General features: G+C 46.1%; 1 protein-coding gene across 1 annotated transcript in view; it reads right to left on the bottom strand.

Annotated features, from left to right (window-relative positions):
• The window catches only part of rbm46 (RNA binding motif protein 46), a 32,973-nt gene that overhangs the window by 6,405 nt on the left and 4,071 nt on the right, over positions 1-22,497 (bottom strand). Inside the window, exons 2-7 of the mRNA XM_037687011.1 lie at positions 15,685-15,858; positions 14,066-14,246; positions 13,811-13,967; positions 12,970-13,099; positions 11,925-12,022; positions 3,260-3,659 (exon numbers count right to left, since the gene is read on the bottom strand). Coding sequence (XP_037542939.1) covers positions 3,260-3,659; positions 11,925-12,022; positions 12,970-13,099; positions 13,811-13,967; positions 14,066-14,246; positions 15,685-15,858 — 1,140 coding nt within the window. The remainder of the gene's footprint in view (positions 1-3,259; positions 3,660-11,924; positions 12,023-12,969; positions 13,100-13,810; positions 13,968-14,065; positions 14,247-15,684; positions 15,859-22,497) is intronic.

Genomic DNA, 22,497 nt, shown 5'->3' with positions numbered 1-22,497 from the left:
GACAACACTGGCTTGAGCTTAGCTACCTGTCTGAGTTGGAAGAAGCTTTTCTGTAGAACAGAGTTGATTTGTTTGTCAAACTTGAAGTCAGAGTCTAAAACCATCCCAAGATTTTTACCAGACTGCTTCAGATATGGCTGAAGAGAGTCCAGGTTGACAGGATCAGTGGTGGCAGTTGAGCTAGGGCTAAAGACAATGACTTCAGTCTTCTCATTGTTAAAACTTAAGAAATTTGAAGCCATCCAGGCCCTAATGTCATCCAGACATTTTAACAGAGGGTGAATGGAGCAAACACTTGCTGGTTTCACAGGCAGGTAGATCTGGCAGTCATCAGCATAGCAATGGAATGAAAGACCATGTTTCCTCAGGATGGACTCCAGTGGGAGCAAATAAAGTGAGAACAGAAGGGGTCCAAGAATCGAACCCTGTGGGACCCCGCAAGAAAGAGGTAATGAGGCGGATACATTATTATCAACCTTGGCACAGAAACTCCTGCCACTCAGGTATGGGCGGAACCATTCTAATGCAGCACCTGTGATCCCAACCCACTGTTCCAGCCGTGATATAAGGATACTGTGATCAACAGGATCAAAAGCAGCAGTAAGGTCCAGGAGCACAAGTACCTCAAATTGACCAGAATCGTTTGATATCATAATGTCGTTACAAACCCTCACTAATGCTGTTTCAGTGCTGTGGAGTTGCTTAAAACCAGATTGAAAAATCTCAAAGATTCTGTTCTCATTCAAAAACTTGTTTAATTGAATGAAAACTATTTTCTCCAAGATTTTGGACAGGAAGGGAAGTTTTGAGATTGGTATGAAATTTGAGCAAGTCGAAGGGTCAAGTCCAGGTTTCTTAATTAACGGATGAACTACTGCATGTTTGAAAACATCGGGAACCACACTTGTCACAATACTACTATTTACAGTAGTAAGAACAGAGGGTCCAATCGTGGGTAGAACTTGTTTGAAAAACGATGCAGGAATGGGGTCAGCAGGGGAACCGGAGGGTTTCATCTGACCAACGACTTTGTTCAGAAATGGGAGTGAAATGGGTTCAAACTGTTTGAAGACAGCTGAGCAAGGGACAAAGACAGAGGGGTCAGTTGTGGACTGGGGGATGGATGACCTAATCAACTCTACCTTATCAGCAAAGTATCTGGTAAAGTTGTTGCAGATGTCAACAGAGGCCTCCATGCTGGCAGACCGAGGCACGTTTAAAATGGAATTTACGGTATGAAAAAGAACACGGGGATTATGACTGTTTGAAGCAATGATATGGGAGAAGTATTTGTTCTTTTCAGATTTAACGATGCTCTGATAATCTTTCAAACATGTTTTTAACATAATAAAAGAAACCTGTAATTTGTCCTTTTTCCACTTGCGCTCAGCTCTCCTGCATAGACGAGGAGCTTTTTAACCACCTCGGTGACCTCAGCACCAGAGATTTGAGAGCCTGACCCAAAGTCCCCAGGCTCTGGTTCCTCAGTGGAAGACGTGCCAGTGGGATTGAGGAGGTCTTCGAAGTACTCTGCCCACCAACCCACGACATCCCGAGTTGAGGTCAGCAGCAAACCCCCTCCACTATAAATAGTGTTGGTGGAAGTCATTCTCCATGGCCTCTCCGAACTCCTCCCACACCCGAGTTTTTGCCTCAGTGACCACCCGAGCCGCATGCCCCTTGGACTGCCGGTACCCATCTACTGCTTCCGGGGTCCCACAGGCCAAAAAGGCTTAATAGGACTCCTTCTTCAGCCTGACAGCATCCCTCACTGCCGGTGTCCACCACCATGTTCGAGGGTTACCACCACGACAGGCACGACAACCTTGCGGCCACAGCTCTGATAAGCCGCCTCGACAATAGAGGCGCAGAAGATGGCCCACTCGGACTCAATGTCCCCCGCCTCCCCAAGATGTGATGCAAATGACAAATAAAGAAACTAACGCTCAGAACTCTGACTAAAAGCATCAAAAGGCTGGCTAAAAGCTAAAAGTATCAATCGAAAGATTAGCTAACATTATCAAAATGCTAACTAAAAGCATCAAAAGGTTAGCTAAACATATCCAAAGGCTAGATAAAAGCTAAAAGCATCAAAAGGCTGGCTAAAATGTTCAAAAGGCTAGCTAAAAGCTAAAATCATCAAAAAGCTTGTTAAAAGCCTACATTAGCTGAACTCTCATTGGTTCCTGCTGTTTGAACTCTTTTGAGACTGGTCTGAATGTGTCTGGTAAAAGTTCAGCTGTTTTCCTTCAGGACAAACAGATAGTTCAGATAGTTCTAGCTAGACTTCTGATATTGTTGTTATCATTGACAAGCATTTAGTGAAATTTAGCTTTTACCTAGTTTTTGACACTTTTAGCTAATATTTTGAAATATTTAAGCTTTAGCTAGCAATCAGCTAATTTTAGCCCGTTACAATGTTGTTGTTTTTTTGCTGCCAAGTAATGGATCTCGATGAGTGGAGGGAGACATTTTATCACCATAAGGAGTAACGGAGGAGACAGAGGGTGGCCAATGGTGGCCTTGGCCCCCATAGATTAATCTTTGGCCGCCCCAGTCATTTGATGAATCTATACTTTTAGAAAAATAAAAACCAAAAAAACATTTAAGCAAAATAAAAACAAGAAAGTGTGGTTTCATCAAGTGATAGAGTGGTCAGTTAACATATATTTGATGGCGGCCATCTTGGATTTTAACATGGCAATCCAATTGTTGACGGTGACCTTTCTTACAGCTAGATGTATCCACACACCAAATATAGAACAGTCCCTTACTTATTTTTCAAGTTATCATCCTAACGAGACAAACAGTTTGAAGGTATTTCAATTCCCCTTCTGGCTCCATGACGTCAGACGAAGCAAGTGTCACGGTCTGACTCGGTTATAAAACAGTGGAGGATTCTCAGTTTGCCGAGATGATCCCGGTCCTTCGTTCTGTGGACATGGGTAATGCTGGGACAGGGCTAAAAGTAAAACATGAGGTGACACCGGAGTGCATCGGAGGTTGGATGATGGGCCAAAACGTTCCATCGTCATCGCTCCAACAAATAACAAAACGAGGCAGATGTTGCACCGTGTTGAATTTTAGTCCTCTGAGGTCAAAACTCTGAAAGGAATCCTTCCAAACAACAAAAAAAAACAAAAAAACTACCCAGATAGACTCCTGTGGCTGATAGTGGACATATTTGTCCGATTGGTCAACTTTAGTTGGATTCTTATATAAACAAACATTTAAATGTAAACACAAACACCACCCTCACCTCCTCCGGTGCTGTAGGGGCTTCCCAGGGGAGCTGGCAGGGGCATGTCTCTTAACGGAGAGCGTCCATCAGCACCGTTCCTCTGCAGCAGGAACGAACTGTTCACCCCTCCTGCTCCAGTGGCGGCCATGTTTCCTGGGTAATTCCTGCCATTGTGTTGTTTCCCGACGACGCTCCCATCTTTGATCCCAGCCGGTTTGGCCAGCGTCACCTCCACAATGGCCCCGTCAATCTGGGCGCCGTTCATGAGGCTGAGCGCGGTGAGGGCATCACTGCGGCAGCGGTAGTGGATGAAGGCATAGTCGGTGAGCTTCTTGACGCGCTCCACGGAGCCCGGCTTAAAGCGGGAGAACTCACAATGGAGCGTCTTCTCCGTGGTGTCCAACATCAGATTACGCACCTGGAACAGGAAAACAAAACACTCCTGAACCAGAACCACAGGTTGACTGATGACAACAATGTCCTGAAAGCACGAGTCTGCTGAGTCCACGAGGGGGATGATCATGGACTGCTCCTCTTGGTTTGAGTGAGCGAGGAGGCAGGACCAAGAGTGCTGCAGAAACCAGGGATTGAAGTGAATAAGAATCTTTGAACTGAAATTTTATCTACATTTAGACCCAAGCATAGTCACCTCCCCCTCATCCAAACAGACACCACACCTTGTTATTGCTAAAACATTGTGCAGAACTGAAATGTACGAATATTTTAAAATGAACCTCAAATGCCTGAAGCTGACTCTCACAGAGAGAACCTTGTAGTTAAACAGAGACAAACGTCTCTGTCAGCATCTGGGACAGAAACATGTTTCAGGGTTTATGTTGTTAAGTTATAGACTGAAGCAGCAGAAACACAACACTCAAACAGGCTGCACGCTCCCACGGCTGATCCCTCTTCCCCGCCCCCTCTGCCTGGACCTCTATGATCCTGACCGCCTGGATCCTGACCACCTGGACCTCTGTGATCCTGACCGCCTAGATCCTGACCACCTGGACCTCTGTGATCCTGACTGCTTGTATCCTGACCACCTGGACCTTTGTGATCCTGACCACATGGACCTCTGTGATCCTGACCGCCTGGATCCTGACCACCTGGACCTCTGTGATCATGACCGCTTGGATCCTGACCGCCTGTGCCTCTGATCATGACCGCCTGGATTCTGACTGCCTGGACCTCTGTGATCCTGACCGCCTGGACCTCTCTGTCCCTGACGGCCTGGACCCTGACTACCTGGACCTCTGTGATCCTGACCTCCTGTGAGTGCTCTGGGATTGAGAGGGGCTCCTGCTGGGTCAAGACAGGAGCTGTGGATCAGTCTCTCACCATGTTGAGGACACGGCTCACAGCCGGGCTCACCCTCCATCAGAAAACCCGGCCCGAGCTGCTCTGACTGGGGAAAACTATGGTTCTGGTAGTTTCTTCTGCACATAGTTGACATAAAACCGTTGAGCTCTTAGACGCTGAAGTTTAGGTTCCATTTCAGACCCGGTCCAGGCTCCATTAACAAAAAGTTAAGGAAATATTCTGACTTTTCACCTTTGATCCTTGGTGTTGTAGTGATTCTTCAGTATCTCAGAGCAACTTGCATATGAGGTTAAACCCATCCTCATAGAGTTGAAGTTTAACCTTCCATCTCATGCACAGAAAATTGAAGCCTCTCCTCTCTCACATAGAATTGAAGTTAAGCCTCTCCTCGTACACAGAGTTTAAAGTGAGCCCCTCCTCTCACACACAGATATGAAGTCAAGCCCCTCCCTCACAAGGAAAGTTTGAAGTTAAACCCACCCTCTCACACATGAAATTGAAGTTAGCACCCCCACAGACACACACACACACACACAAACAATTGAAGTTAAACCCCTCACACATAGTGCTGAAGTAAAACACCTCTAACACACAAAAATGAAGTAAATCCCCTCCTCTAACACAGTGTTGAAGTTAAACTCCTCCTTTCAGACAGAGTTGAAGTAAAGCCTCTCTCGCACACAGAGCTTAAGTAAAGCTCCTCCTCACATGCAGAGTTGAAGTTAAGCCCTTCCCTCAAAAAGAAAGTTAGAAGTTAAACCCACCTTCACCCCTGAAATTGAAGTTAACTGCCCCCAAAACACACACACAGAGTTGAAGTTAAAACCCAACCTCTCACAGAGAGTTGAAGATAAACCCTCCGCTCACACCGGGTTGAAGTTAAACCCCCATCACACACAAAAGGGTTTTTTTTTTCAGGTTGTCCTGTAATCACTCGTGATCTGGAGGCTCAAGTTTTTGAGAGTTCAGATTCTAATTGAACTCCTCGACTCAGGTTTCTGTCTATTCTCCATTTTGTTTCAATTCAATTCAATTCAGTTTATTTATAAAGCGCCAAATCACAACAAAGTTGTCTCAGGGCACTTTACAGGAACATTCACAACCATAAAAGCCATTTAGTAAAATTCTCTATCTAAAAAATCCAGCAGACAAGTTGAATCTTGGTTTCGTTGCAGTCTCCCATCCTGAGCAAGCACAGTGGCAACAGTGGAAAGGAAAACTTCCTTTTTAAAAAGAAGAAACCTCCAGCAGAACCAGGCTCAGGACAAGCGGCCATCTGCTTTGACCGGCTGGTTGAGAGGACAGGAAGGAGAGACAGACGAACACAGAATGGTAGGTCCAGGTATAGGTCCAGGTGTACCTGAAAGACAAAAAAACACATGTTAAGGATAGAAAAAATAATTACAAATACAAAACAGGTTGAGCAGAGTAAGTAAAGACAGTAGCAGAGTGAAAATTGGGGTCAGTTTGTCCTCCAGCAGTCTAAGTCTATAGCAGCATAACTAAGGGACAGCTCAGGAAACCCAAGCCGACCCTAACTATAGGATTTATCAAGAAGGAAAGTCTTAAGCCTAGTTTTAAAACTGGACAATGTGTCAGCCTCATGGACAGAGATTGGAAGTTGGTTCCACAAGAGAGGAGCCTGAGAACTGAAAGATCTTCCTCCCGTTCTGTTTTTGTAAATTCTAGGAACCACAAGTAAACCTGCAGTCTGAGAGCGAAGTGCTCTGTTAGGAAAATATGGAACAATAAGATCTGTAATATAAGATGGAGCTAGGTTGTTGAGAGCTTTGTAGGTTAGAAGTAAGATTTTGAATTCTATTCTGGATTTGACGGGGAGCCAATGGAGAGAAGCTAAAACTGGAGAGATATGATCTCTCCCAGTAACTCCAGTTAAGACTCTGGCAGCAGCATTTTGGATCAACTGAAGACGTTTTAAAGAAGTATTTGGACACCCAGATAATAAACCATTGCAATAGTCCAGTCTAGACGTGACAAATGCATGGACCAGTTTTTCTGCATCATCTTTAGATCAGATGTTTCTAATGTTAGTGATATTACGCAGGTGGAAGAAGGAGGTTCTAGTAACGTTTTTAATGTGGGGGATAAAAGACATGTCCTGATCAAAAATAACACCAAGATTTTTAACATTACAGCTGGAGGACAGATTAATGCATCTAAGGAGGGAGAAAGACTGAAACATTCATTCCTAAGGTGCTCAGGTCCAAAAACCAAAACCTCAGTCTTGTCTGTTCAACAGGAGAAAATTAAGGTTCATCCAGGTTTTTATGTCTTTAAGACATGCTTGTAGTCTCAGTAGCTGATTGGATTCATTGGGTTTAATGGACAAATATAATTGTGTGTCATCAGCATAACAATGAACATTTATCCCATGTTGTTTAATAACTTTACCTAATGGAAGCATATATAAAGTAAAGAGTATTGGCCCAAGCACTGAGCCCTGAGGAACTCGATGACTAACTTTGATGTCTGAAGAAAATTTATTATTTACATTTACAAACTGGAATCTATTACATAGATAAGATTTAAACCATTTGAGAGCTGTTCCTGTAATCCCAACATCATATTCAAGCCTCTGTAGTAAAATATTGTGATCAACTATCCTGATGCATGCTTAATGATCCAGGTAGAAAAATCTAATAAATTTAAATCTGGTCCTCTGGACATTCAAAAATACCCAAAAAACATCAAAACAAAGCAAAAAGACAAAAAAATGTAGAAACGTATTGTCTCTCATCCGAGAGACTTCCTCAGTCTGAGGTGCTGTTTTCAGCTCAGTCTCTTAAATAGCACCTTCTCAGAGTGGATCAACCAGTTTGATGCTGACAACCAAAACCAGCTGCTATCCTAACTGGGCCTTCCTGAAAGCAGAGAAGAAACCCAAACAGGACTCCAGTCAGCCAACAGGTGAAAAGGAGGAACCCAGACCCAGACCAGTGGTCATTCCAGATGTTGAGGGAGTATCAGAGAAACTGAGACGTTTATTTTCTAAACATAACGTCCCAGTGGCTTTTAAACCCCAAAATACATTAAAGACTGGTTCATCCCAAAGATCCAGTCCCCTGGCACAAACAGAGCAATGTTGTGTATGCTGTTCAGTGTCAGGAGGGTGATCAGTCTTACATCGGGGAAACTAAACAACCACTGGCCAAAAGGATGGACCAGCACAGAAGATCAACATCATCAGGCCAGGACTCTGCAGTCTACACTCATCTCCAGGTCAGAGGTCACTCTTTCAGGGATGAAGATGTTCACATCCTGGACAGAGAGGAATGATGGTTTGAGAGAGGAGTAAAGGAGGCCATCTTTGTGAAAAGAAACCGTCCATCATTAAACAGGGGTGGAGCCTCCAGGTTCAACTGTCCCCCTCTTACAATGCTGTGATTGCTAGTATCACTCAACCCTCTGTGAACAGTAAACAGCCATCAGGTGCTAATGATCCATTGTTAGGCTGATGGTCCTTCTTGACCATGTGATCAGCTGGTTCTGGTTGTCAGCAGCAAACTGGTTGATCCACTCTGAGAAGGTGCTATTTAAGAGACTGAGCTGAATACAGCACCTCAGACTGAAGAAGTCTCTCGGATGAGAGACGAAATGTTTCTATATTTTTTTGTCGTTTTGCTTTTTTTTTTTTTTATTGTCCAGAGGACCAGATTTAACTTGTTTAGATTGTGATCAACTGTATCAAATGCAGCACTGAGGTCTAACAGGACCAGTAGAGACACAAGTCTATTGTCTGAGGCCATGAGAATATCATTAGTGACTTTTACTAGTGCTGTTTCTGTGCTATGATGAGCTCTAAACCCTGACTGAAACTCTTCAAACGGATTATTTCTTTGTAGATGTTCACACAACTGACCTGCAACTATTTTCTCTAGAATTTTTTAGATGAACGTTAGATTAGATATAGATCTATAGTTGGCCAGAATTTCTGAATCAAGATCAGACTTCTTAAGTAAAGGTTTAATTACAGCAACCTTAAAGCTCTGTGGTACATAACCATCCATTAAAGACAAATTAAGTAGATCCAAAATGTGGACATTAATTAGGGGAAATACCTCTTTAAACAGTCTGGTTGGGATGGGATCTAGCAGGCATGTGGATGGTTTGGATGAGGTTATTATTTTTGACAATTCAGAGCTCAACAGGACAAAAACTGTCCAAACATAAATCAGGCTCTAGTGACATTTTTAAAGTTGTCTCATTTGACAGGGGACTAGAGATAGTAGAAGGAAGGATGGTTTGAATTTTCTCTCTAATTCAAATAATTTTATTTATAAAGAATCTCATGAAGTCATCAACAGGAACAGGAACATGTCTGTTGGTTTATGCCATGAACTTAGCAGGTGTTTGAAGCCATTTAATATTTTATTTTATTCATTTATTCATTCATTTAAGATAAAGAAATTTTTTAAAAAATCATCAAAAAGAAAGTATTGAATGAAAAGAGTGCAGAAAGAAAAAAAAATCTTATATCTGCCCCTTGTTTAAAAAATATATATAATAACTTAACAATCACTTAATCACTTTAATATCCACTTTAAAGCTAGGAATAAAAAAAACATGTTTTGTGTTAGAATTTAATTCTAACTTTAAAACTTATCCAACATTAATAAAACTTACCTCAAGTTGCCTTTTTGGACATGCATGCATATATTTGTACAAATTGTACTTGAGAGGAGATTATTACAGCCTCATATCAAATCAATGATGATCATGATATCGGAACTGGATCGGTATCGGACGATATTCAGATTTAGGTATCGGGATCGGATCGGAAGTAAAAAAAAAGTGGATCGTGCATCCCTTCTAGCAATAGTACTAAACAGAAACCTAGGGTTATTTTTATTCTCCTCTATTAAAGATGAGTAATATGAAGTTCTAGCTTTACGGAGAGCTTTTTTATATGTTAGCAGAATATCTTTCCAAGTTAAATAAAATTCTTCAACATTAGTAGAGCGCCATTTTCTCTCCTGGTTTCTAGATGCTGCTTTAAAGTACGTAACTCAGATTTGAACCAAGGAGCCAGTTTCCTCTGATTGATTACTTTCTTTTTCAGTGGAGTAATTTTATTAAGGTCGTTTTCACACCATATAGTCCGGTAGACTCGGTTCGGGACCAATATTCATGACCTTTTGTTACATTTGAGCTGGTGCATTTGCATTCACACTGCACTGTGCAGTCGAGTCAACCTGTTGAACCAACCGGTTGAACCAACCGGTTGAACCAACCGGTTGAACCAACCGGTTGAACCAACCGGTTGAACCAACCTGTTGAACCAACCTGTTCCCCCGCTCGCCTGTGGGGGCGCTGCACCAAGAACTACTGAAAGAAACGACACAAAAACCTCTGAAGACACTTCTTCTTCTTCTTCTGTAAATAAAAATAAAAACGAAGTGGCATCAAGTTTTATCAGTTTTAGGAGTTATATTTTGTCATTTTTCATCAATGGACTCAGCATGAGCAGAAGATGAGACAGAAGACCACGGAGAATATTGTTTTCCACACAAGGCAGCTGACGGCTCCATATAAGGTCAGAGAAATGTGTGTTTGTCCTGCGGAGCGGGTCCGGTCTGTTTACATTCACACTGCACTCGAACCACGCTGGAGTTCTCTTCTACCGGACCCAGACCTAGGTTTTAGCCCGGGCCGGAGTTCGCCTTTTTGTTCCGTGACAGAGTTCGATGGTGCGTTCACACCTCCCCAAACGAACCAGACTTTCTAGGAAAACGAGCTAGAGTTCCATTAAAGTGGACTAAATAGGGCTGGTGTGAATGCACCCTAAGTGAAGTTTGCATTGAAGTTGTAAGATGATCAACTAGATGATCTAAGTCTCTGTTCTCTGATGCATTACTCTGCAAGACAGAGGAAACATTGATGGAAGAGATTGTTTCAATTTGGTTACAGCATTTTCTGATAAGCACCTGCTGAGATGAAATTTACTCTCAGTGACTGTGTAGTTAATAGTAAGTCAGTTAATAATTCTGAGAATTCAGAAAAAAACTGTGTAAGTAAGCGCCTGGTGGACGATGTATAACTTTTTTTTTCATTCAACCTTCATTTAAACAGATAAATCACATTGAGCCTCGAAGACTCATTTACAAGTGAGACCTGTTTGGACAGACACAAACAGTGGTTAACTGGACACATGGAGGAGTTGGAGGTGAAAAATTCCTATCAGACTTTTTTCTTGGCTGAGAAAAACCCCTAATGTTGAAAAAACACCTCGCACAAACAAGCACATATTTACGTAGACATTCTGCAATCGGAGACGAGAGCGGTCAACAACGCTTACAGATGCTCTCGAGGTCACTGTAATCAGTCCATGTCCTCCGGTGAGATCCATAAACATTCTCGAGGTATGTCAAGGAATAACCAAGAATAACCCCTGAGAATCCAAGAGTCCTGAAATGATGACGCAAAGTTTATTCAGCTGGTTTGTCTGGTTATCAGTTGGAAATTCCTCAGGGAGGGGGCGGTGAGCGTCAGATCACATGTTCTCCAGGTGAATTCAGATAAGATGACCTTCAAGGACAGCCAAGGCGACCAAAATTCAGATAAACACACAGTTGTTTTGGGGACAGGCAGAACTTAATGACATCTACCTTGAGTCTGTGTTGGTCCACTCGGTTCAGAAATGTCCAAATTAACATGGCCACACTGATGGAACGTGACTGAGTAAAATCCCCAAGATCTGATCCATTCAGCCCAAAGCATTTGAGTCCGGGTACTCCAGACATGAACCAAGCCTTCATAAAGGCAAGCAGCGTGATCGGGTCCAAATTTGCTGCTGACGACTTCCTTGATTGTAGATAAAACCAGGACCAGCTGAATCCAAAAAGCAGGAACCAGTTATCGAAAATCCAATTAAATATGCGTCCTTAAAATCCACAGATGGCAGCAGAGATAGACACATAATCAAGTTTTCCAAGTCGATGAGATATCCAGCTGCGTGCGTGCCAACAGGGTAAATCAGCTCGTCTAAAGCTTGTCTTCTCTTGAAGAAATGTTGTAAATTGAGTTGAGGGACCAACTGGTCGAAACAAGTCCATAATTATGGTTCAGAAGATGCAAGAGAGGCTCAGAAGCAGTTTCACAGACGGACAGAGCAGCAAAGCGGAGAGGGAGCGAGAAGCATCCGATCTCGTGGGGAGCGAGTGGTGAAGTGATAACAACTAGTAAAAGTGGCTTTTCTGATTTCCATTTTGGATGAGAAAGACTGAGGGACAGTGATTCAAAAGAATCATAACTAATAACTGGTTTGGCATTAATCAATAATCCTGAGTGAAAAATAGAAGTTACTCCTGATAAAAACATTTACAGAGTTTTATTCCAGACGTACGTAGAGCACCCGGACGCGCTGCATCACCTCCTCGTCCACGTCTTTCTCTGGCTCGGCCCAGTCCACCTGGATGGAGTGGCCCCACAGCTGGAAGGTTCCTGATGGGCGGAACCATAATCTGCTTAGGACTCAACAACATGAGAACACAAACATCCTCCAGAGTTAGGAGGAAGATCCATGTGCACACAGTGAGTGCTGTTCTAAAGACATGGAGTGGTTCTGGTTTCTAGTCTGCCTCCAGTGTAAACAAAAACAGATCAAATCCAACATGATTCAGATTTCAATTCATTTCAATTCAATTCAAACATACTTTATTAATCCCAGAGGGAAATTAAATTAAAGGGACATATCAAGGTTTCTTTAATAGGTTTCTGTCCCCGGTGCTGCTGATATACAGCCATGAGCAAAACACAGTCCCTCCTTCAGTTCCAGGACCAAAACTGAACTTTTCCAGAGAAACCTGTTTCCTCATTGCCTATAGTGACCTTTGACCTTTAATCTTTAACCTGCTGAGACCTGTAGAGTCTGAGATGGAGCTCATTTCTCTGAGCAATGCATGGTCTGACCTTCAGGATGAATTTGCTGCCAATCTTGAGAAAATTGTTAGCTGCTGTATAATTGTTGTCAGGAATCAGACTCCAGATGACCTTTGACCCTTCCCAGATTAAAGGGCAGCAACAGCTGCTTCTCTAAGGTCATTGCTGATGTCTTTCCACCTTGTGGTTGTATTAACACCCACCTGGATGCTCCAAAGCAGCTGAGGTCCTGAAGCAGCAAGGCTGGAGCCAGTTTTAGTTTCTGTTTAATAAAAAAATGTTCTGTTGGGTGTTTTTGTTCATTTGAGGTCAGATCAGAACCAGTTCAGAACCTGATAAAAACCAGAACAGTTTGACTGGGTACTAATAAGAACTGAAAAAGAACCAGCTTATCACCCAGACCTCCTACAGACTTTCCTCAGTGCGCTGCCTCCCTCTGCTGGACGCAGCCTGGAACTGGGCCAGTCAGTGAGCAGAACCAGAGGTGCAGGTGGAAACGGGTCGGGTACCTGGCATGAGCTTCCTCCGGGCCATGGCGGCAGACTTGTGGGAATCGTACTCGATGAAGGCGAAGCCTCGGTTCTTGGTCTTGTCTGTGGAGCTTGGGTAAACGATCACATCCATCACGCCGTCTGACACCTGACACGTGTAAACACAGAGACACACTGGAACCGGATCCAGAGACAAGTGTTTGAGTTCTGGTGCCAACCGACGGGTTTGGACCGAAGGAAGACGTCAGAGGAAACATCCCACAAATAAACCTGAGGCTCCGAGTTCTGTTAGCGTTTATGTATGATACTTTTAGCTAGCCTTTAATGCGTTCAACTTTTAGTTAGCCATTAGCATCTAGCTAGCCTTTTGACACTAAGTCTGCAGTTAACATTTGTTTTGCTTACAGCTAGCACATTGCTCCTTTTCGATTTAATGACCCAGACGTAGCTTCTTTGGCTAATTTTAGCTGTCATTCAGCTCACACACAGACTGAAAATGATCTGAAATGTTGTCCTGCTTCTGGTTCTGTGGTCCAACAGCTACAGACCTTCTGTCTCTAAACCTCAGACACAAAAACTGATCTGACAGAAGCACGGAGTCAGGGAGTTTAAAGGTCCGTGTGTTGGTCCTCCTCGTTGTTTTAAAGATCATCCTGCAGGTTCATGGGATCAGAACCATTCTTCATCAGCAGTCCACTACAAAATGACCTCCAGCTGTTGGTCTTTATAGAACAACAAAAGTTCTTGTGGGTCGGTCACAGAACATCATGTTAATTCATTCATTTTAGCACCTACTGGAGCTTTTACTTTGTTAAGTGCTTATCCCTCAGAGTCACTTCCTGTTAAGGGGGATACCAACCTTCTTCATCTCCTCCAGGATCTCGTCCCTCTTCTTGTCTTTGGGGATGGAGCCGATGAAGAGGCGGCAGTTGTCCAGACTCACACAGACGCCGATGAACTTCCCTGAACGGACCTCGTAGTTGTCCAACAGCATGATGGCTCTCTGAGCTGCTTGTCTGGAACCAAGAGGGTTTTCATCTTCATCATTAAACTCAGCTGCTCCTCCTCATCAGTGAGCCACTCTGCGCTGCAGAACGTTCAGTGTGGTCCTCACCTGTTGGTGTACATGACAAAGGCGTAGCCCCGGTTTTCTCCACTGAACTCCATCATCAGCCGGAACTCGTAGATCTGTCCAACTGTCTCGAACAGAGGGACCAGTTCATCTTCAAACATGTCCCTGGGGATCTTCCCCACGAAGACTTCGCAGCCCCGCGGAGGCACCGGGCCCTCCCAACCTGCACCACAGACAGAAATGAGGTCAGACAGGACACTTCCCTGAGGTCAGCGGACCAGATGCTCCTCACAGTTCCAGGAACTCGTCTTAAGCGCAGAGGTGACAGGGCCTTCTCTGTAGCAGGACCAAGACTTTGGAACGAGTTACCTCTGTTTGTCATACAGGCCCCCTCTCTCTCTGTTTTCAAGTCCCATTTAAAAACTCACTACTATTCAGTATCTTTCAACACCAGATGATCTGTGTTTTGATCCTGTATGCTCCACACTGGTTTGTTGTCATTATCTGCATCGTTTTTATGTCTATATTCTGATTGACCTCATTTTGTATTTTGCTTTGTGTGTTACCTGTTGTTCTGTCTGTACAGCACTTTGGTTGGCCTTGTAGCTGTTTTAAGTGCTTTATAAATAAAGTGGTATGGTATGGTATGGTAGAGGACCTCGTTATGATGAAAGAACTGGGACGGTCATTGTAGGTTTCTGTGAGGTCTTCAGGAGTGACGGAGAATCCAGTGGGCTCTCCGTCACTCCTGACAGAGCCAGAGAAGTCCACCGTGGTTTGGAGTAGATGAAGACCTGGTAGTGAGGTCGAGGAGCAGACTATGACCTCATCAGACCCCCACCACTCTCACCGTACCACATACCAGCCCTCAGACCTGCTGAACAGAGAAGAACGGAGGTGGATGTGGTCGAGGTTCTCCACCTGCATCACACAGCTGATGGTGTTTCCTCATCCACAGCGAGGCTGACACTGAAGCTGGAGGCTCAGCCCCATGAATGAGAAAATGCTGGAGTGAACTGCAGCAGTGACCTGCGAGCGTTGACAGCTCTTCAGATCAGAAAGTCAAGCTGCACTGTGTGTGGTGTGTCGTCATGGGAACAGGCTGCAGGACGTACAGAGTCTTGGTTGCCTTCACTTGAAGGTGTTCCACGTGTCTCGATGTAGACCCGTTCTGAGAACAGTTTGGGTCAGACTCTGGTCTCTGGGTACCGTCAAATCAGTCATGTACCTTAAAGTGTTTCATAAAAAGCTATACAATAGTTCTTGTTTGATATTTCTGACTTCAGTTAGAACTCCTCCTGCAAGTTCCATTCATCACTTTTTTAACAAGTTATGGAACAAAAATTTACAAAAAATAATGTTAAACATCTTTAGATGTCAACAGGACGTAAAAATCATTATATTAAGAAACCTCAAGATTTTTGGGGGGGTTTAATTCCTTAATTTTCTCATCTATCATCCCTCACACAAACAGTAAGATGGGGGGCTCATTGTGAGGGAAACAGAGCACTACCCCTGTAGCTTTAAGATAGTGTGTCAGTATTGCATGTCGCTAGCTTAGCGCTACGTCAGTGCCGGCACTTGTCGTGGTGGGCGGTTGGGGGGGGGGGGTAGGTTGACAGATGGGGAACCCTCCTATAAAACAGTTGGTCCTGTTTTACCTGGTGGGGGCCCGCCATACTTCCTCTGTCCATTATCCTGAACTATGGTGTAGCCCGTCGTCGTGATCAGGGAGAGCAGCGAAGCCTCCTTCAAACACAGAGGCCTGATCCCGCTTCTGATGCTGCGTGACTCCCGAGAGCCTCCGTCCACATCGTCGGAAATTCTGTCACTAACTGGGAAAAAACACCACAAATATTCATTGACAGGTCGCAAGATGTAAAGAGACAGGTCACAGGATGTAAACTGACAGGTCACAGGATGTAAACTGACACGTCACAGGATGTAAACTGACACGTCACAGTATGTAAACTGACAGGTCACAGTATGTAAACTGACAGGTCACAGGATGTAAACTGACAGGTCACAGGATGTAAACTGACAGGTCACAGGACGTAAACTGACAGGTCACAGGATGTAAACTGACACGTCACAGGATGTAAACTGACACGTCATAGGATGTAAACGTTGGTTACGTACTGTAACCCCAGATTCTATGAGTATAAGTGTAGCCCTTTAAGGCCTTCGCTTTAGTGGGTTTATCCCGTTATGCGTAGCATAAGCACTGAAAAAATTAGTCCACGCCCACCTGCTGTGTGGGCCCCACCCGGTCCGTATAAATTACGTTAAGAGCGGGAAATCGGCTCCCAAAATAGCTTTTTCTTCAGCCATTTAAGAGCCAGTGAGGCCCGACGCTTAAAGGGCTACGCTTATACTCATAGATTCTGGGGTTACAGTACGTAACCAACGTTCTATGTCGTATAAGCTTCGCCCTTTAATGCCTTCGCTTTAGTGGGTAAAGGGCGAAGCCGATGTGGTCCTCGCCTCACTGGGTCCATTCGAACACAGTAAGAAGCGGAAGCTTGCCCAAAAAACGTCTTGTCACTCAGCTCCCCGTGTGCATAACTACGCATCGCGTAATTATGTGCCATGCACAGACGCATGTTGAGTAACTATGCGTTCTGACAAAGCATGAATGCCCCGGAAAACTTTCAACGGGAAGAAGAAGTTGAAAAGAGGGGGGGGGGGGGGGGGCATGAACCAACTGGTTCATGGCTGAACAGTATAAACAGATTAATGTCCATGAATTGATTATTGATCAAATGAACTGATTGGTAACAATAGTCATGAACTGATTAGTGACAATAGAACCAAAATCACAGACACGACTTGTGACTGATAACATCTCACACTGTAATGCATGCAGACAGAAGTGAGCTTAAGCAGAGTTCCATGAGAACAACAATATTCATTCTGTTAGAGCACTAAGGACAGAATGTGTCATGGAACGAGCCGTTACATCACGTAGGTAAAAGCGAATAAATGAGCAGGGTGTTGACCATGCAGCCGCAGTGCAAATGTCCTGCATTGACATACCATTATGCAGAGCAGTCGAAGATGCGATACCCCTGGTCGAGTGTGCTTAGAGGTTGACAGGAGACTCTAAATCTGATGCTCTGTAGGCTTCAGAAAAAGGCCTCACACAGCCAGTGTGACAAGCGCTGGATGGATAACGGCGACCTGCAGAAGCATCTCTATAATGCACAAACAATTGTTGAGTTTGAAACGCATTGCAGCTGTGCGCGTTACGTAACACGTCAACGCCCGCACCGGGCAGAGAAGATGAAAAGATGCTTCCTCTTCTGATCTGTGGGGGGGGAAAAGACCCCTCCAACGATATCACTCTTGATTTAAAAGAGCTCGTGATGTTTTAGGCATAAAAGCTGGGTTGGTCTTAAATCAGCTGAGCTGCCCGTCAGCCTAAATTCTAAGGCATGACGAAGCAACAGAGAGGGCAGATAATTACTTACCCTCTTAGCGGGTGTTAAAACCAGCAGCAGGGCTGTTTAAAGAGACAAGAATTTAAGTGAAAACCTGATCCAGAGGCTCAATTGGAGCTTTGATCAGGGCTCGCAGGACCAGCGTTAAATCCCACTGTGGAGCAAGTGGACGTGAAGCAGGCCTGCGTCTCTGAACACCTTTTAGAAAAACGCTTCATCAGCGGGTGATTAAAAGCTGTTCTGTCTCCGAAACCTTCGTGGCAGGAATAGATGACTGTAACGTACGTTAAAGCGTACTGAAAGCCAACTCCCTATCCATCAGCTGTTGTAGAAAAACAACACGCCGCCTAAAAGGCATGAGGTGGCCTCTAAACCTTCTCTGTACACCAGCGCTGAAAAGCCGTCCCCTTTGATGTGTACAGAACTGTGGTAGATGTAGCACGTGAATCTTGAATTGTGCACACTATCTCCTGAGGGAGACCCATCCTCTAAGTGGGACCGCTCAGCGGTCAGACCCACAGGTGTTGACCTATTTCTGGGTAACTCTTGGTCGCTCCTCCTGCCTGAAGGAGAGCATCCTCCCTCCACGACAGTTCCACGGCGACCCGACAACAGACGTTACAGGCCTGGGAACCATGGTGCGTTCACACGCCGGGAGCCACCAGGAGAGCTGTCAATCCCTCCTCCTGAACTCGGTTCAGGAACCGTAAAAAACAGAGGAGGTGGGGGAAAAGAAACGCGTATAAAAGCGTTTTGGGCCACGGGCTGTGAGCAAATGCGTCCCCCCCCCAGCGATGGATCGTCTCGCGGGCTCAGGGAAAACCATAGTTGACACTGAGCGTTCTTCTCGCGTCGCAAACAGGTCCACAGCTGCTTTGCCAACTTCTGCTACGACTGAAAACATCAGATCTGGATGGAGGGTCCGGTCCACATGACGTGGGCCGCCCCTGGACGTCACATCTGTCCCTCTGTTCAGAACACCGGATATGTAAAACCGCTCTAATAGAGAGCAGGTTTTGATGAGCCCAACACAGTAGCTTTCGCGCAATGTGTAACATCTGGGCTGAACGCACACCCTTGATGGTTATGTAAGCAGCAGTCACCATGTTGTCTGTGTGAATCAACACGTGTTGATTCTGTAGCACGGGAGCAAAGTGTTGAATCATATTCAGTGCTGTGCGACACTCCAAAACATTGATGTGGGCTGATGTGTAGTGGGGCCACAGCGCCCCTACTGCTTGAGATAGGCATGTCCCCCCCCAGCCTGACAGCAACGTGTCCGTGAAGACTGACCCGTGACGTGGGTCTGCTGAGGGGGACTCCCTCTGACAGAAAACAAGGTGTTTCCCCAGAGTCGGAGGTCAGCTCTCACAGAGGAAGGGACAATGATCATCCGTCGTTTTGTTTTACTGGATCCACATGCAGACGTGCAAAACCACCTCTGGAGGCGTCTCATGTGAAACAAACCAGCGGAAAACACTGTGTGAGTGACATCATTTCCAACAGCTTCATGACGGAGACAGCTGTTATCACTTGCCAGGTCTTACGTGGCTGAGTTGACTTTTTAAAAAAAGTGTCGAATCTAGTTTGTGATAAACGAGCTTTCATGGTGGTTGAATTTAATTCCACTCCCAGAAAAACAAATGTCTGGGCCGGGAAAATCGAGCTTCCTTCCAATTTATGGCGAAGCCCAGATTCAACAGGTGTGATGTCAACACCTGATCCTGCATCAGCGCCTCCTGTCTGAAGTGACAGGAGCAGCAGATCATCCAGGTAAAACAAAAACTCTCGTCTCTGTGTTTTAGGATGATCGGTATGCGTTCTCTGGATGTTATACAACAGATCCAAAAAACGGTCTCACCCCTCCGATCCGTGAGTAAAAACCTTGTGTTTTCTCTCCGTTGGGGGACTCTGTAGATTACTTTTATCAGAAAACACTTGGATTTCTGCATTTAGGGATGAGAATCAGTCTGATGATGACGGGACCGTTTTTTTATAACTCCTCTGAATGGAGGGGTTCGGGTTGCAAACTGTAACTTGTACCATTTGCATAAAACCTTGTCCATCCATCTGAAAAACGGCGAGCATGTTTTAGCCACTCTACGTAATGTTCGTAGGGTGAACGTGCGTTAAGTGATGTGTCATGTTTTGTACGGCTGTCAGCAGTCCGCCCCTCAACCGCCGTCATGCGTCGCGGGAATGTTTTCTGTGTGATCCCGGGCGAGACTTGAGCTGAAGGCGAAGCGTGTGACAGCTGATGACGCGGTGGGGCTGCGCGTTTGACGTCGCTGTGCGAACGTTGAAAGGGCGGAGGGCGTGACTTCATTTACGCCGTGCTGTTGGAGTGAAGGCTGCTAGCCCCGCGGGAGCACACATTGTTCTCTGGAGGGACGCGCGCCGCTCTCGCTGGAGGGGCGCGCGCTGGAGGGAGGCGGGACTCATTACCGGGTTCTTCAGCTGCTTCACGTTTAAGCTGCGGTGAGCTGCCGAAAGCTGAGACGCGGTGGGTGACGGCTGCCCGCGTTTGATTCGTTGAGACGGGTGTCATTTCTTGAGAGAGAGAAGGACCTCCACCCGAACCAGCCTGCGGACCACATTTATACCGATGTGAGCTGGTTAGCGCCGGCAGCTGTGTGTGTGCGCCAGCATCAACGCAGCGCCGTTGGATGGAGGCTGTTCATTTTAGTGATCGACTCGTCATGTCTAGAGCGGCGGTGAGTTAAAACCCTATTTAAGGACACCGACTCATGTGGAGGCTGTTCCATCCCACGAGTGCGAGTTGACACCGCTTGAGTGAGGATCGTGCAGTTCTAGTTGGTAACGAGTTATTTTCGCTTACCGTTGTGCCGTGATCGACTCGTCATGTCTAGAGCGACGGTAAGTTTAAAAACCTTTAATTAAGGACACCGGCTCATGTGTGGAGGCTGTTCTGTGATCGACTCGTCATGTCTTAGAGCAACGGTGAGTTTAAAAACCTTTATTTAAGGACACCGGCTCGTGTGTGGGGCTGTTCCATCCCACGGGTGCGAGTTGACATCGCTTGGGTGAAAATCGTGCAGCCCGGGATTATAACGAGTTATTTTCACTTACCATCGTGCCCTGTAAGCGACTAGTAATGTCTTGGAGCGGCGGTGAGTTTAAAAACCCTTATTAAGGACACCGGCTCTTATGTGTGCGGCCGCTGTGAGCTCATCCGAGCTTACAGACTGGCTAAAAAACAGACACTTTGATCATTAATGATGATTTATTTCAACTTTCGTGTCACTTTTACACACACCCTCCGGAGACCGTCATTTTGAGAAACTTCTCTCTCATGAGCTCTGCGATTGTTTGCCCAGAGCGCTGTCTTGCAGGCGAACTCTGGGGAAACGCTGAGCTGCAGGCTGCCGGAGTGAAGAGGGCTGGATTCTGACGGGCGGGGCTGGTGGTGGAACTCAGCGAGAGCCGCAGCCGTGGAAAAGTCGAAGCTTGCTCGCGACGGTCCCTCCAGCGGGACGGGGTGGGCCGTGCGGCTTGATGAGGTGGCGCACAGCCTCTGGCACCTCCTCCGACTGTTTCACTTCGCCAGCATGGTTTGAAGCTGCTCTGAACAGCGCGTCCGCGATGGGCTTCATCAGGTCTTGTGCAGATTCTCCGGCAGCGAGGGGAGTAACGAAGCCAGGTGGGTCGATGGATCATCGTCATCCGCGCTGCAGTCCTCGACAGGCAAACCGTGGGAGAGGCACACATGTTGAGCTGGCGTCAGCTGCCTTACAGAGGGAGTTCTTTGTCTCCAAGGCAGGTCTGCGGCCTTCAGTCCCTTGGACATGCTATATGCTAGCAGCGCACGTTGTTGCTAACTGCGGCTGCCTGAAAACACGTCGGTGGGCTCGAATGGAGAGCGTGGTCGCCGTCTGGTTCGTGTTCCTCCGGAGGGACGGGACGCTGCTCCGACCTGGGCAGCTTCGCTCCGGAAGCTTCCGCGAGGCTTGGCTCCAGGGGGGGTTACCGAGGAATAGCCCCGCTCGGTGAATCCCTCAACTCTGGTGATGGGAGCGGACTGGGGACCGACTCCTCTAATCTACCAGGAAAGAACCGTCTGCGGCCTCGCCCGTCGAACGTCCTGTTGGAACGTGAGGCCGTATGGATCAAGACGGTGAGCCATAGTGGAGCCCAGTGAAAAACAACCTTTCCGCCGATCATCCGAACTGGCGGGAAAAGGCGAGGGACGTAGAAAAAAGGGGGGTCCCTTAATGTCAGCCTTCTCCTGGGTTCCGCCGGGCAACCCCTGAGGGTGCTGTCGGCCAGGAGCGGTGTGATTGCCGATGCGAAACGAGGTGGGATGGGGTGAGCATTCACTCAGCCCCCCTCCACCTACACTACGCTCCCCAGGAGGGAATGAGCAGCGGGGGCTGCAGCTGAGCACGCCTTGCCCCGGAGGAACCATCCGGTTCGCCCCGAGGGTCGGCGATAAGAGGAAAAAACACAAGATGGCGTTGTCCAGCGTGTAGTGACCTGTCACTGAGAAATGTTCCCCGACGCTTACCTTGGAATAAGACTGCTGTCATCTTCTCCTCGGGGAGGAGAACTCACCGGACGACCGGAGGTCGACTGCCGGGCCAAGCATCCTTCACAAAGGTTGGTCATTTACACAATTTATCTTCTTTGTTCTTCTGACAGTGCTATATTAGCTCGCTGAAGAAAAAATGGGAGCCGATTTCCCGCTCAACGTAATTTATACGGACCGGGTGGGGCCCACACAGCAGGTGGGCGTGGACTAATTTTTTTCAGTGCTTATGCTCTGCATAACGGGATAAACCCACTAAAGCGAAGGCCTTAAAGGGCGAAGCTTATACGACATAGAACTGACAGGTCACAGGACGTAAACTGACAGGTCACAGGACGTAAACTGACACGTCACAGGATGTAAACTGACAGGTCACAGGATGTAAACTGACACGTCACAGGATGTAAACTGACAGGTCACAGGATGTAAACTGACAGGTCACAGGATGTAAACTGACACGTCACAGGATGTAAACTGACAGGTCACAG

Source organism: Nematolebias whitei, chromosome 1 (genome assembly GCF_014905685.2).
Source record: "Nematolebias whitei isolate Nwh7 chromosome 1, NemWhi1, whole genome shotgun sequence".
NCBI lineage: Eukaryota > Metazoa > Chordata > Actinopteri > Cyprinodontiformes > Rivulidae > Nematolebias > Nematolebias whitei.
Note: the sequence above shows the minus strand (reverse complement) of the source record. Positions and strands in the feature narration are given on the sequence as shown.